Source organism: Dendroctonus ponderosae, unplaced genomic scaffold, assembly GCF_020466585.1.
Source record: "Dendroctonus ponderosae isolate FM_Combo_2020 unplaced genomic scaffold, Dpon_F_20191213v2 Dpon_F_20191213_3, whole genome shotgun sequence".
Lineage (NCBI taxonomy): Eukaryota > Metazoa > Arthropoda > Insecta > Coleoptera > Curculionidae > Dendroctonus > Dendroctonus ponderosae.
This window is the reverse complement of record NW_026018508.1, coordinates 14,543,168-14,560,292: the sequence shown is the minus strand read 5'-3', so window position 1 is coordinate 14,560,292 and position 17,125 is coordinate 14,543,168. Positions and strand designations below refer to the sequence as shown.

Genomic DNA, 17,125 nt, shown 5'->3' with positions numbered 1-17,125 from the left:
ATAAACGATCAGCGCCATCATCAGATTTGTTTCTCGCAGACAAATTTAAGGCTTCAAGAAGGCAAAGACCTAAAAGAACGTTGATTTTTACCAATCATGAGTTTGTGTCAATTTTAAATCTGATGATGGCGCTATTGTCTCGCCGAAACGTAATGAAAAAAATCAATCAAATCAAAATTTTTACTTCACGTTTTGACTGAAACCCAGGAAAGATAGGAATATCATAACAAGTACACGCAGTCAGGAAAATAAATCAGAATTCCTGTGTTTGTTCATCACTTATTCTAACTGAGCTGAGAGTCTTCAAAAACCTTTGAAGCTTTGGCATTCAAAAATTATTTTTGAGAGACATTCCAGAAGAAAAACGACTGGCTCAATGCACCCAAACATCACCTGGTGTTTTTTACGCAGATTGTTAAATACGCAATATAAATTCGTTGGGATCGCGCCTAATTGCGCACTGATTCAAATATAAATGTTCCATGTTAACAAACATTTGCCATGCACGACGTTACCACAATTACCGCGATTATAACGCAAAATGTGGTAAATTACATCGCAGTTCTCGATTAGGTTGCACGTTGCATTTGCATAGTCAAAAGGATCCGCTAATGAATAAAAATAATGACGCCCTTGTCCGGTATTAGTGCCAAAGAACGGTATCAGTACAGTAGAATTTTTGAGGCGAAATTTTGCGGCTTAAAGTGCCGTTTCATTATCAACGAACATTCATTGTTGGAGTGGCTTTTATTAGACCGCATAGAGCTGCGAAGGTTAAAGGGATTTTGAGCCATTGTGTTTTCTCAAAAGAGCCTTGTTGATAACTCACAGCTAGTCCTAGCGCCAACTTTTCGGCATCAAATTTACAAAGGAATTTACAATTTTGACTAATTGAAACGCCGCTCTTGAGCAGAACAATAAATAAATGGGGCCAATTTCGAATATCAGATCAGAGCGAAACCACCAGCAGCAGCCGCAGATACAGAAGAAGTCTTAGAGCTTGAACGGGATTCAATTGCTTTGGATTAGTCCAGAGCGGGAATTCGCAGATTAAGTGATTTTGCTAGTCACGCCATGTGGCCATCTGTTCTAATTATGAGGCGATTGTGAGTCTCAACACGATTTTCTGGTCGATTATAGTGGGCGATTATCAGTGCTTGTTGATACCAAACACCTGCTTATTTTGCTTCACTTATTATTAGCTGATCCATGAGCATTTCCATGATCCGGCTAATTTTAAAACAAAGCTAAAACAACAAAAATTAAATACATTTTCATCATTATGTATATTTATTTATTTTGGCTTCACCGGAAAACATCTTAACAGAAAAGCGGTGGCTATTAAACACCTTTCGTAAGAGAATGGCAGTCCTAACATTGTCTAGCGGCTTCAAACAACTTTTTACACCCCACTAAACACCGTATATTCCCTCTGTGCTAAGTACGAGTACGTAACTAAAACTATACCTGCTGTACTGTTCCAGGACAGAATTATTTACGAGAATAAAACGTTCCACTTTCGAAACTTACAAAGTTTTTGACAAATATTCTTTAAAAGAACCCGGATAGAATTAAGAAAACTTTCAGCGAATTAAATTTTTCTAAAAGTTGCTTTCCTGTTCCCTCATAGATGTTAGGAAAGTTTCCGAGCATTTTTACATTGAATTTACAATAGCGTATCTGTGGAAGTAGATTTTTATAGCCGGACGTAAAAAGTTTGTACAGAAAGCTGATTGTTTCCGGGTTTAATTGATATGAATACCGTTGAGTTGGGTTCGAGTAAACTTTGCCTGATAGATTTGTTATTTCGGATTTGCATTGGGCTCTAAAAGTTTCCCAAACTCGTTCAGTTTTTTCAGTATCAGCAAAATTATGCCGAGATGCGTGTTTTGCAGTTTCGTCAAATATTTGAGCTTCAATTGGCTAACTAATTACCAGGAAAATCCATTAGAATCAACCTAAAGGTTGCCTCTTTGGAGTCTTCTGTTGTCTATGAAATTAGAAAAATTATCGTCGTTTTGTGCAAGGGTGGCGTGAGATTATTGCAAAATTTCATGTTTTTCGTCCGTTTTTGCTCATTTCTCGGAGGCAAAATGAGCAAGAACGCTCGTTTTTACATCATTCCAAAGAGAACTAAATGGCCTTTTTAGAAAGTGAAACATCGATAAGGAAATGTTGCAGTTTCCTCAAAAAAGGTTTGAATTCAAGAAGTTTTAGATTTGCGCTGATTTTCTTGAGTTGCAAAATCCACTTGAACATGACGCTGCTTTTTTCGAAGTTTCTCAAGAACCATTCGAGTCACAGAATTCGTTTTTGCATCGTTGGATAGAGAATTGAATGGGGGGATTAGATAGATAGATAGATAGATTATCCAAAACGTTTCTCCATTAAGCGCGCCGCATGAAATCATAGCAATCAATTGGAAAAAATTTGTTTATACCCCAAAAAGTCCTGTTTAAAACTTCGATAGAAGTTCGCGTAGCAAAATGAAAAAGCGATTTCATTCAAAGTGCAAGATTTGTTTGAATTTTCCACATTCCAAACAATAGAGCCCCATTTTTCAGTTTGGAAATTTTTCGCCGACACCCAAAAGCAAAATTTCAATTAATAATCCGACGAGCGTAAATACTGAAACGTTAGAAACGAGAAAAAATTTGAAAAATCCGCATAATATAAATTAATGTTGCTTTTATCGGAATTAATGGTCTATTACGTTTAAATCTCTATGATATATGAGTGTAGCGTTGTTGAAATCAAGGCAGAGTAGAAAACTTATTTATTAGGGCTTATGTTAAAAGGGTGCATATTAATAGGCTTTCAGCCCGAAATTCAGGTCATCGTTATTCTCTAGAAATAAACCTTAAAAGTGCTTTATTATTCCCAATTTTTTCTTCGCTTCCCATAAATCTTGCTTTCAGACGGATAATTGACTCCGATGGTTATGTCGTGTAACGTAGGTAACAACAGGGCGAGAGCCGTTAAAAAGCTTTCGCCTCTAAAGCATTGTCAAAGCGATATGGCCAAAAAAGTCTTCTATATTTTATTGTGGGGTTTTACTTGAATTTCCATATTGCCCCCTCATTGCAGACGCACAGCGAGAATAAACATTAAAAACTACCAATAATTTAAGTGAAAATGTTCGCGGAACAAAACGGGAAGAACGGGAATAATGAGTTTAAATAAAACCGACACTCACAAAATATAACGCCAATTTATGTATTGGAAAAATACAGTACAAACTTGTTTGAACATTTGTACTCTATTGGAGTTAGAAGACATGTTGAGAGCTGGAAAGWTTCCCRGRGACAYTCGATCTGAATGGTTCAAWACGTTTTTTAAAGATTSYATTTTAGASACAAAAATGTCGGTGGCTTGAAAGTCAAATAACAAAATAAATAYGCATTTTGAAACGTTTTGCTACGGTTTTTTTAATTTTGACAGGCATAAGTGCTGCAAACCGATTTTTTCTACCCAAAGACAGTCCAATTTTTGCAACCACCTAATTTGCCCAACAAAAAATKTTAACTCCAAAAATGGATACTATTTTATGCCCCTGGACATTTCRAARTTTTCCTGAAAAWTGCTAGATGATGGTGCAGAAATGGCGTTTAAAAGRCGAACGTTTAAACGCCAATCGACACTTTTACTCGTGGAAAAATAGCCCTTTCGAAAAATTCGATTCTTTTTCCCCGGAAAAAACWAACGAGTTCTGAAWTTTTTTTAYKAAATCTYTGATGACGGTTGAAAATTAATCAATGTGAGTTCGCCCTTTCTWATTAAACTCTCCTGAACTTTTCAGCTCGACCGGTGCTAAAGCARCGAATGATCAAACACAAATCGACACAYTCACTCCTTTCCAAATAGCAAAAATTAGATTAACAGTGAATTTATAAAGGCSTTTMGACAAAGAATGAACAATCCTCAAGCTTTCCCAACATTGATCCATACATCATCAGCAAAACAATCATTGTTTGACTGGAAAGCTGCAAACAGTGCAACATACTGTTTTAGTTTTAGAATGTTGAAAACACAACATCAAAGAAACTTCTTTGAAAAAAGTCTTCAATTCGCATGCAGCAAGCCTTCAAGTTAAAAACGTCGTACACCTGGTGAATGAAAAGCGTCATACATCGTATGTTAATTAATTAATTTCGAAATACTTGTCGACATTCACTTGCAGTCAGCGATAAACCTCGAAACGGCTTGTTTAATTTCAAATAATTGGACGAGTTTTTTCTGTCAACAGTGCAACACACCAGTTCGAATGCGAATTGGATTTGTTCATGTTAGTGTGGTCGATTTTTAGCAAGTAGCTCTTCAAACAGTACACACTTGGAACAAGTGGCCTCTCAATCATCAAGCCGATAATTGATCCACTTGGAACATTTATTATGTTTACAATTGTGTCCAAAAAATAGTCGTTATTTGCAAATGACAATGTTGGAATATTGAACACAAATAGAAAATGTAAGAAACCCTATTGAGTTAAATGAACTAGTAATATTTTCCTCTCTCTAACGGCTTAACGCTTCCACAGACCCAGAAAATTTACCTGGAAAAAGTGCCATTTAATTAGGGCTGACTTTAAATATTTTAAATTGTGATTGGCCCGTTGTGCCCTTAAATTTGAGCCTTGCCAGTGCGAATACATTTTCCTTTATTACTAACGGCGGAATACGTTTAACGAGAAGTAGGCAAGTGAAACAGTAAGAAAAAAAGCGAAATCAACGCCAATTGGAACATTAATACCTCGTCAAGATTTAACATTTAATGTACACGCTATTACATTTTGCAGGCTTAGATATGAAGTTCCAGGAAAAGAGAACAAGTTTAATTAAATTGAAGTTAATAAAAGGTTTACCTTCAAACCATGAAATACTAATCGCAATATTAAACGATACAACTCGATGCTGTTAAAAGTTTTATGCCTTGAAAGTTTAATTACAAAAGAGGATTTAATTAGGGCCGTACATTTCATCTTTTATATCTACGTTTAGGACCAAAAAGGAATATAATATCTGAAATTGCCCTATTGGCTGGCGAAATTAAAATTCAAGCTGGGGATTTGCAAAAGCACCAACTTTTGACCCCGAATAATCAAGTCGCTGAAAGGCTCCAAATTTTCTTTGATTTTATTTACTTGACGTTCTACTTATTAAAACCAGTTGAAACCAGGAAAAGACGTATATTTATATATAGATTTTAGAGCTATTCAGGAGACCTTTTGGACATGTTTGGATAAAATCTCCGTTGCAAAATATGTTAAACACTATTTGACCCCGAAAAAAATCCGAAACAAGAGCTTAAAATCAGAAATGTAAATACCCGAGAAGCTTGTCAGGAATAATGAAATTTAAAAATTAAAATTTATGTCAATTTTGCATCTGAATACAAATTTAATGGAAAATACATTTTAGGAGTAGGAGATAATTAAATTTTCCTGTTCTACGGCCCGCTGTGTCGGGCTCTCAGTCGACGCTAATTGTTTCATGAGGTTAATGGATTTTTTCGATGCGTTAATTATTTCGAAGCTTTCATTATTGATAGCGATTAATGATTCAGAAAATATGAAAACCTCGCATTGCTTCACTCGGGAACTGTGGCTTGAAGAGAATTTAACTAACAAAGCAGCAAATACTTTTAGACTAACTAAATACATTTTGATGTTGATGAGATGATGGTAAGCAAAAAGAGAAAATGTGTGTACAATATGTAGGACCGTAGAGTAAGAATTCAGGTTTTGTAGGAACTAATTTTTCAATGCTGGATCCAGTCGTTTATCTCTTTCATGCTTTGTTAGCAAGAAATGCTTAAAAGCACATACGAGAATGCAAGTGTGAGTCTTGCAGTGTGGAACTGCATGAAAAGAGCGCATTTGCTAAAAACGTATCTGAATTGCCTCAAGAATTTTAAAATGAGACTTCGTTTTCTTCCAAAAACCTTCGGCTTAATGAAAACATTAAGAGAGCTGAGCGCATTAAGGTCATAAGATCTATTTCACGAAAACACCAGCCTTAAGTTACATTAAAAATGATAAAGATTTTAGAACCTCGTCAAATGGTTCTTATTCGTATTATCAGTCATGCCTTTTATATCAATGTTTTTGCATTCTAGTATGATTGTAAATTATTGTTTTTTACATCGGACTGGTTTTATCTGTTAAAAGAAATATTAATTGTAAAGAAACTTTATGCGATGACAGCAAGTTTTTCGGTTCAGAAAGAAATTTAAAGAAAAATGGATCAGAAGCATAAATCAGATATAAAAAATATAAATGAACTCATCCAGCAAAATTACGTAAATATATTTACGTCGTTACCATTTATGGCTATTACCGGAATTTCTAATTTGCTGAAAGATTTATTACCTACATATTTCATGGGGCCTTCAAAGTAACCCACCTTTCCGACTGAGCTTGGGAAGATGAATAACTTTAATTTGTTAGATTAAAGTCTTGCAAATTTTCCAATTTTGATAAAACGGCATATTTAAGTTAGTTATGTAATTTTGCACGAATCACTTTGGGTATCCAGAAAACTACAATTCCTTTAAAATTTTAAATCGATTGAATGGTAAAAGTTTATTTTAACCGCAAATACGAGCAATTTAATTTTGTTTAATAAACTCGCTACCGAATTGTTTCTAGAATTTGAATTTCAATCGACTTTCCTTCTCGATATGCTTCCCGCAATTCTGGACTTTATTGGTCCAGCAGATGTATGCAAATTTTCTGATAAACCACAAAAACATGAGTGAAATCGACGAAAGCGTTTCAACATTATTAGTAAAGGACGAACTTTAAAACAAAATGTTCCAATCTTTTGTGATTTGTGCTCAATTGCATAGAAAGAACATACAATATGCCCATAAAAATTGTCATTATGAATTTACAAATTAAACAAGAAATTTAAATAAAAATCATATTTTATTTATAGGAATGACTTGCCACGCCGGAATGTTTAAATTAGATTGCCGATCAACAAGATTTTCAAAAATCAAACATTAACGAACAAATATATTAATATATTAAAATGCCGTATTTAGTTTCCCCTTTGTTGACTATTTTCTACATAAAAACTCTGATTAGACAAATAGCTAGTTGAATACGGGCTACCTTGTTGGTTTAAATAAAATAACCCGATAATTCAATTCAACCTGAAGTTCAGTGGTAAGCTTATGATTAATTGATCATCGAATGTGATTGGATCGCAAATGGGTATACGAGTTACGTCGAACGTTATCATTGGCATAAATGATTAATAATCCCTTTCAAAATTGTCAATTATTTGTGAAGAGAGGACGACCACTTATGTGTTATCGGAGGCACTCAATCTGGCACAAATTTCAAAAACAAATAATAAAAGTGAAGTTTAGCTATCGATCTCTGCTGGATATAAAAACACGGGTGTATGGGGTGTGATGTTTCAAAATAATATATTAACCACACAACGGTCATTTATTTTATTACATCGCTAACCTACATACGCATATTTTACGATAACCGATTATTTATGGCCGCTTAAATTAAAAATTCTTTTTTGATAACGTATATCAGTAAGTTCACCAGGGTATTATTTGCAAATTTACATTGGGAACTAAATCGTTTTATCAGGTTCAACATTTTTGTTTCATTCTTCCAAGCTTCTATTATCCACTCAAATTCCAACGTTCCAACAAGTCAAACTCGATTTTTATCGAAAACTGCTTTTAGTGGAAGTTTGTGAAATCTACTAATGCTTTCAGGCATTAAATTAAATATTCTATAGTTTGCGCTAAAAATAAATTACACTCCTTTCCTTCCTAGGTTTCAGTCAAAGTGTGAAACAAAAAATTGTATATCGTTTATTTCATAACGTTTCGGCGAGACAACAGCGCCATCATCAGATTTAAAATTCATACAAACTCATATTCTTTCTCAGTTTTTGAGAAAACAAATTGAAGGTTTCAAGACAGCAAAGACCTAAAAGAATGTAATGTTTACCAATTATGAGTTTGTATGAATTTCAAATCTGATCATGGATCAGGAAGGAAGAGAATATGATAACGATTACACGCAGTCAGGAAAGTAAATATAAAAAAGCTAAAGATAAATGTTATTAAACACTGAAAAACTAGATTAAAATTAACATCGTTCTCTTAAAATGTTGCATTATTGGACTAATGCAGAATGCAAAAATAGAAGCAAATGAGAACATTGATAAAATTTATGCGAAAATGTACACTAGGTACCTAAATAATTGCAGTAGTGTCATTGGGTCTTGTCTCTATTTGCATTTTGCGTAAAATCGATAATTTCCTATATGAAAATTCCGCGTTTTTGATTTGACAAAAAACTACATTCCCCGCGGATGAGAGTAATGAATCAGCTTTCAACCGCAAAAATGCAAACAAGAAAACCCGCTGGTATTTATTCATATTTTATTGAAATTTCAGCAGGAATTTGTTGAAAAGCCCATGAATTTGACTATTGCCAATTGAGCGTTACAAATTATTGCAAAAATCAACAACAATAAAGTTTATTTCCATTCAGGCGAAATCCGGGATTTGGCTGTAATGTTTAAAACCATTTACATTCGCCAGGAATGCAAATTTTCGGTGATTTAAATAATTTAAATTCATCCACGCTGGCATTTTAACAATCATTTATATCAGATTGCATTTATACAATTGGATTAACAAAGTGGCTAAAAGTTTCCCATTTTAGTCAATTCGATACTGTACATTTCCGGGAAACATGGCTAAATGGTTCATCCAAAATTTCCTCTTTCAAACTTTACTCCAAAAATAGGTTTTGTCAGGCAAGACGTAAATCATTTTTTTTGGTCCAAAACCCTATCAGATCGACAAGAAATCCCGTTCATTTTCCAATTCTAAGTCCTCTTTCATTCGGTTCCATAAATTGGCAATTATTTTTAACATACACGAACACACGCCGAAAAATATTTCTCCGTTAGCAACTATGCCGACTAAGAAAAGCTCAGGATTTCCGTTCGGAAAATAAGCCCTATTACGTTTCCAATTTCGTTTTAATACCCAACAACTGCTCAAATTCGTGAAATGTGTGTTATTGTCGACTTTGAAAATATTCAATTGCCCAAAGCTATTTGCAAAATACATTTTACTCGCATGTATCGGAGAACGTTTAAAAGAATAAGGGAACATAAGCAAATAATGAGTGCAAACAGAGAAGCGCAATAAAGAGAATCGAATCTGAAACGCTACGATTTATTTACATACACTGGGCAAAGCATGGATCCCATACTCGGACTGTTGGCTTTTTGCCATCTCGTTCAGATAATACGATTTCATGATTTAGTCATTCGGTGGAGAATGGAAGTTTGCATGACACAGATTTCACATGCAGTTGAAGGACGCTTTCCGTCAATAAAATTGGAGATAAACCCAACAATTGCAAGTTGATAATTTAGCTCCTTCTTCGATATTTCTCGTATTTTATATCCGGGTTGGAAACCAGCAAAATTATGTTTTCTTTGATTGAATACAGACATTTGTTTCATTGAATCTCAAAAGTCCGTCATTTGCCTACCCAACTAAACCTAGCAGGGATTTTCCCCAACTAATAATTTTTCCAGCTGATGGATCTTCGTCAACTTGATAACTAAAGGGCGCCATTCTTCGCCATCGCATTTTCCTTCGATAATTTATTATAATAATCATCCCCAACAGGAAAAATCAATTTCCCTTAGTACCCCAATCACGCCCAGCCCTGCCAACTGTTTCAACCAATAAAGACTTTTGTTCATTATTATTTTTTTGCCAGTGGAAACGGACGTCTTAATACCTAATAGATTATCGACTCTATGCCGTCGGGAAACTTTAACAATTAATTTTGCCGCAAAAGGATTCATTTAAAGAATGTTCTGATTATGACTCTTCTGGGAGTTTCGTGAATTTTTCTATTAGCCGAACGGCCCATCGGGACTTTTAGCGTTTAAGTTTTCGCTTCAAAGCACGTTTCCAACTTGAAACTATTCGCTCTTATAATGCGGCTACAAGAGCATGCTCCAAATGTTCTTAGGATGCTTGTTACCGTTGCACTTTTGAGCATGCCGAACTTTAGGTATGATTGTTTGACGCATAAAAAGCCAAATTTGTATGTTACAGGTGTTTAGGTAGAAGACGAAGCCGTCGTTTCAAACATTTTCTTTCCACATCAGTGATGGCTGGTTTGACACAAAAAGCGAAATTGGCAAAGTTTTTGACGGTCGAAAAGAAGCTAAACCTTGAAAAATTGTAAAAATCTCGAAATGAATACGAAAGGGCTGAAAACGTTCTTTTTTTTAATGCGTTCTATTTAATCAACCTTTTGAGTTGGCTACTGTTTACACTCGATAGATTTTCACGATCAGCTTCAGGCCTTGTCAGTGCAAACTTTTTAATTAACTGTTGTTCTGTAATAAATTATCAGGGTTAATGACTCTGTTTTCGGTTAAAAATCGATAATGACGAAAACCGCTAATTATTTGTAAAACATTGTATTGTTTCAGCTGCAGGAATTTCAAGTGCACTGAACGCGGAAAATAATCCATTACTGATGCCCGTTTTAAGTTTAAAAGGTTCTACTTAAATTTCGCAATTAATACGATCTAGGATATCGGATATTTATTGGCAGTTTCGTTGTTAACCTATATAGTCGCTAATGTTCGGTCGTTGGTTGATTAATGTTGTGGAATTTGATTTAATCATGGAGCTCGCTAGCATTGGCTCTCTGTTATGATGACTATACGTGATTAATACCTATGCTCCATTAATTCTATGGACGGAAATTCCATGTGTAACAATCAAAACACTGTTACAAACTTCGCAGCTAAAAATCCCTTATATTGTCGGTTAGAGAGGCGATTGACGACCTAATAATTGAAGCTTACCGTTTAATGGATTACATAAGTCAAAGAGCAATAGAATGAAGAAAGCGTCCGCTTTAGTAAAATTTCTTAATGTTTTGAGAACGATGCTAAAGCGTGCAAGAGGCAGAAATAATGAAGAAAAACACTATGTGATATTTGGATAATGATCAAAATTACAGTCCTAATTCCGCCAGGAAACATTTGGGGAAAATACAAAAGAATCAATACCGTATAATGCAATTAAGAAAGGAAAACTGTCAAAAAAGCCCCAGCAAAACCTCATTAATTTACATAATGAAGAAATATGAGCACGGAGAAGAGCAGCTATTGCACCACTTACCAGCAAGCACTAAATTAGCGAACCGCACTTAGCGAGAGAAAATGCAAAAGTTTCTATTGAGAATCTGAATCGAGTTATGCTTTCAGGTGAAATTAGAAAGTCATAATTTCTCGTCGAAATAAAACGAGAAGATTGATGGGGCCCCGAAGTATTTTTCCTGTTTTTTTTCGGCGCGGTGATTAATTCTGGAAAGTTAGTTTCGATTGCTTAGGGATAAACCAGATGCTTTTTCCACTCTGTGGGCTGTTTTAGGCATTGAGTTGATTAGTATCAAGTAAATGTGAGTGTTCATATACTGGATGATTGCCGCTGAAAATATGTGGCAACGAAAACTGTGGAATGAACCTTGATTTTCATTTTTTAGTTGCTCAGTTTGTTTCAATGTATGGTTCAAAACAGCAGTTTTTTTGAAAATTTAACATTCTAACTGAAAAATGTGTTGTTTTCCTCAGGCTATAGTGAGTCTTCAGTCAAACTGTTAAGAAAGCTTCTTTAGGCAATAGCTGAAACATTCACGCTTGTAGTTTTTTAGCTGGAATAATTTTATTTTTAATTAGAACATCGCAATTATCCAGCAATATTTAAACTGCTGCCGCAAATTAAAGTACGTCAGTTTCTCACTCAAACTAGTTAAGTTTATTAAAATCTATTGGATCCTTTTTAAAGTACAGATGTTTCAATTCAAGCGCGTAGTGAGGTCATCGAAAGTGCAACAAGAAACGAGCGAACACGCGCATAATTTCCCTGAAAAACAATTTGTATTTAATGTTAAAAACTTAACTGATAAATTATCGAGCTGGTTTTCCTCGTACCATCATTAAACCAGGAACGTATATTAAAGTGAAGCCAAGCATGGCTTAAAGAAAAAAATTGAACCAGGGATTTTATTTAAGCACTTAATGCCGATTAGAGCTTTCCAGCTTCGATCCCCAGCCATTTTCCAGGTCATAGAGACGGCACTTATCTATACCTAAAAATCTCTGCCTACTCTGCCACGTTGGCTTCAGATCCATGCATTATTAAGTCTTGACCTTTGAGTTATGGAACTGCGATGGCAAAAAGCTACAGACTCGAAAATGAAATGTAGTCCTCAGCTTTGCTAATGGCTTACCTGCTTTCGAAAAAGAAAAATAACTTATTTTAGGTAAAGTTTCGAGAACGTGACTTGGCTAGAGGGTTGGGGAGTCGTTGTGAGCTGGGATTACGTGCCAGCTTCGACCTGCAGCCATCCAAGGCATATTCCAGATTTTAAATCGATAAAAACTGTTTTACTCTTTGCATTTGAAAGTGATTTTATACTAACTGGCATCGAGGCGTTAAAAGGTGAGATAGTAAGATTTGCTAAGGATTTAAGTCTCCCAGACGGGCAAAAATGAGGAATAAAACTTTCTGGATAAGCCATTGAAGCTGCAGGCTTACATGTTTAAAGCCTGGAGGAAATTATCTGAATTGCTAGCGGATGAACCTACAGAATATTAGAAATCAATACGATGTTTAAATTGTCAATGTTGCAGGATTTTGGTTAAAAATCTGCTGAAAAATTTAATGCCTGATGTCCAAAAGATCTGAAAATAGTTGAGTTGACAAAGAATAAAATTCATTAAATGATTCTGTACTAATTTTTTGAGAATTCTTAGACCTTTACAAGTAACCGGGTTCTATTGCATTTAATCCTGTTAAAGTATACAAAATCTAAAATCTGCAATTTCCCAGTTATATATATAATTTTCTCAAACATTTTATACAATTGCATTAAAAACATATATTTAATTTCATTTCACAGCTCGATGTTCGTTCTAATGATCAGTTCCGTAGTAATAATGCAGCTAGTTAAATTACTCGGACAAACGCCCAAATACAATTACAGATTCTCTTTAATATAATAGCATAAATATAACTCGATTTATTTAAACTGGCACTGTCCATAAAAGTATAGTCATTAAACTAAAATTATTCGAATATCTGGATGAATTTTGCGATAGGGGAAGCATCGTGTCATCTACGGATATGGCTAATTATTGTTTGAAACTTTAATATGTCATTAGTGTTGATCAAAGCGATAATAATTTTATTAGTATTCAATGATTTGCGAATAGCGACGATGTGTATTTGCAGATGGCCAATTCCTCTACCGGACGCAATTTGCATTTATATAATATTGTCCTTTATATTCGGTGCATATTTAATATATTCGGAAGCAATAGACGTAAGTACCTTTGGAAGATTTTACTCAAATTGCTCCTAATTGTTACACAAACTTGGTTGTATTTTCTATTAATTTGTATCTAAAATTATATCTAAAATATCCGAACATGTACATGTAAAATAGTTCTTGGACGTATTTTGATTGAATTTAATAAAAAAATTAATTTAATTTAATAAAACATACATATTCAAATCCAAAATTGGTTGCGCCATTTCGTTCGCCACAAACTGAGACTTCAACAAACAGAAAATACCTGGCACACATATCGAGATAGCAACACAATATTTCAAAGTAATAAATTCGGTATTTTACTAAAAACGAACAAGGAAGCGCGCTCATATGCTCGATCTGGAAAATCCGATTTTATATATTTTATTCAATCGAGAAAACGGTTTGTTTGAACAATTTAGAACTCAATATTTCAGTCAGCTTACTTAGCTCCATTTTCATTTATTTGCAATGCTACTTTATATACAAATATTATTCTCTCGGTTCTCATATTTCATTTCGCCAAACGATTTTTTAAGTCTGGCAGTAATATCACAGTTATATCGGTTGGAACTCCATCGAAAGTTTAAAAATTTAATGAGGAAACTCACTCAAATACTTGTGTTGTGAGGTAATTCGTCGGAAATTTAATGAAATTATTTTAATTAATTTTTCCTCGGACGCAAACAGTGCCTCTATTCACTCTCAATCTCAATTTAACTTTATATAATATTACAACAAAAGCCATTCATGCAATTATAAGTACAGCAATCTTCATCTAAGCAAAATTCGCATCTCCAGAAATGTTATTTCATTTTCGAGTAAATAAATCTTTGTTTCGGAGCAGAGCGATACAAAACAGCATTGTTTAGATGTAGGAAGAAAAACAGCTGAGGGCGAAAAATAAAACAATGAAGAGAGATATTAATTTTCTTGCTTGTTCAAGTTGTGAAGGTGATTATAAGTTGGAATCCTGGTTATTACATAAGTCATTGTTTTCGTCACAAAGTCGGTCTTTTTCGAACTGTACAGAAACAAGAGAATTAATCTGTTCGGGAAAAGTTCCATGAATCAAACCGACCTAAAAACTATTAAAATGAGCTTTAACCGGCTTTTCAAATGAAGCCCTGATTCCCTTCAAATTTCAATGAAAAGTTTTACTTTAAGGAATTAAAGGCAAGCGCAAGAGAAATAAAGCATCTTTAAGGTCCAAAGGAAAATTATACATGTTTTTTTTAGTAAGCAGTTTTGTATATTTGATGAAATATTTGTGCGATTGAAAACGATGAACTGATTGGGCGAAAAGCAAATTTAAATTAACGTTTTCTAAGACAACGAAAATTTGCAAACCATCAACATTCAAGAGAATTCAAGTACTCCATTAAAATATTATTTGACTACAAAAAATACATATTTTCTTCTATTTTTCTTAGAATGTAAGTACAAAACCGAACATTTTACATGCTTCGCAGTAAAAATATTTCGTAATTTTCAGATCGATGGCAAAGTTGCTGGAGAAGCTAGATTTAGTATTCTGGATATTTCCTACAATATGTCGAGGCATCCACAAAAGCGGCTCGAATTTTCCGACACTGGGGCTTTCACGGAATGTAATATAGGGGCCAAATCGAAAATATACTAATAACTTTGTTTGATAATCTCCAATAAACTGGCTTAAATTTTTTATTGCGTAATTAATGCGATTGTTGCAAGCACAACTGTAGACGTTTTATCAAAATCCAAAAATTTTACAAAGTTGAACAGGTTTTTCCGTCTGCTTGTGAAAATTTACTCTTTTACCAGCAGAGGACTGGTTAATTGGGCATAAATAATTAAGGCTTCATTGTCTAAAGCGGCCTTAAAAACAATGGACAAACAATATATCTCGAGTACATGACAACCTTCTAAGGGAAATGACGAGGGTCTATTTTAGGGTGAAACACATGGGAGCAAAAAGCGGATTCCCGTAGGTTCGTCATATATTTTTCGTGAAAAAAATTGTTGATGATTTTAGGTGTTATGGGCATATTTAGATGGTTTTTGCCACTGGAAATGGTGCATTTCTTTGCTCAAGCTTTTAGCCCAGGCCGAGAATGGCTTCCAAAAACTCATTAACGCAAATCAAGTGAAAAATACCCAAAAAGTGTTTAAAATAATTCAAAATATGCCAGTTTCCGCCCTGAAGACATTTACTGGAAGGTGGTGGTCAATGACAATAAAGGCAATTTATAGAGAAATAAACGGTTCAACCAAAAAAGTAAAAAAGAGCCAAAAGAATGCAACTAAAATGCAGAAAACCGGTAATACAAATGCAGCCATTAGGACTTAAAGTTGAAATGCAAATGGGCTTTTAAATGCGTGTACAACAACCGGCAACTTGCAAGGCTCCTGCAGCAAAAATGCCTTTAACAAGCTTCAAAATGGTAGAAGGCATGGCAAACAGGAATTTAATTAGTTTGCACCATTTCACTCCACTAAGTATTTTGTGCCCGATAAACATTTCTATGAAGTAAAATTGCAAATATTTTTCTCGTGTTTCAAACGCACCTGAGTTTGTTTTCTGTTTGTATGCCTAATTTTTTTATTGTTATTTTATAGACTCAATCGGTACGAAGATTAAACCTTGTTCCAGCCCAAGGATCGAGGATATAAAAAATAGTCTAGATTTAGTTGACATATCGTTCCTAATCCTATTTTCCATCTAATAATGGCAACAAGTTGGTCAACTGCGCTTTTCCCAGTACCTTACCGGACTAGTAAATTTTCAAAAATACGGATTGATATGCAGTTATTTTCTTACTTATTTGACGGTAAAGCACGTGCTGATGAGGGAATTTTCAATTAAAACTTGGGCTGCAAATGGGCGTGAATATCGCCAAAATTTTTTGCACTTACCTGCAAACAAGTGTAGGTGGTTGGGCTGTAAACCACGTGGTCGCAGGCGTACTGGCAGTCCCCCATCAGGTGGCGCTCCGGAAACTCGAGCCCCGAATCTTCGACGCTCGAATCCATGCCGTCGCCGTCGGGACGCCGCTTATTGCTCGGGAATCCTTGGCTCCTATAAAATGAAGCGAGAGTGAAAAATCCCCGAATCCTGCAGAGGCTGTGCAGATTTTTGCTCAAAATCAATTGTTGCAATTGCTCAGAACTGGAGAGGGTAAAATTACATACACGGCCTTCTAATGATGTCAGTCTCAAAGCTCAAATTTGCTTGGACTTTTCACTATTTTTAATGTCGCCTTTAAAATTCAATTTGCAATTTGAGTCATGCACACAAACAGAAATATCAAGGTTTCAAAGAGGATTCATGAAGGGAAATCCATGGTATTGAGGAACATTTTGGTTTTTCTCAAGCTTTATAGGCAACAAAAAAGGGTTATTATCATCAGTCGAAAGCAAAAAGTGTAAATTACGTTGTTAGAGGCAGAAAAGATGAAAAACATTTTGACGCATCTGATCTATATAAGTGAAATTAATAGCGCTTCACTAAAAATATTAATATGAAATAGCAGATGCAACCTAAGAATGTTGAACAAGGCAACAAATGGAGCTCATTCCTTCGATTAAAGTATAGTATAAAGCCGACATTATTCGCTGAATATTTAGAGCACAGACAAGTAGTAAAGCATCATATGAAAAAATGTCCGGAAGAACAAGAAATGTTGTAAAAGTTTGAAAGAAAAATGAACAAATTTTTGGATCTAATGGGTTTTTCGGGTTTTT

At 34.6% G+C, this 17,125-nt stretch overlaps 1 protein-coding gene and 1 long non-coding RNA gene across 2 annotated transcripts in view; one reads left to right on the top strand and one right to left on the bottom strand.

The window, feature by feature from the left end:
* Positions 1-17,125, bottom strand: part of LOC109537509 (putative dipeptidase UREG_03382) — a 154,042-nt gene that overhangs the window by 86,495 nt on the left and 50,422 nt on the right. Inside the window, exon 5 of the mRNA XM_048664663.1 lies at positions 16,298-16,460. Coding sequence (XP_048520620.1) covers positions 16,298-16,460 — 163 coding nt within the window. The remainder of the gene's footprint in view (positions 1-16,297; positions 16,461-17,125) is intronic.
* On the top strand, positions 4,207-15,086 carry LOC125503785. The gene is made up of 2 exons (XR_007281067.1): positions 4,207-4,467; positions 14,898-15,086. It is a non-coding gene; the product is annotated as an uncharacterized LOC125503785 (long non-coding RNA).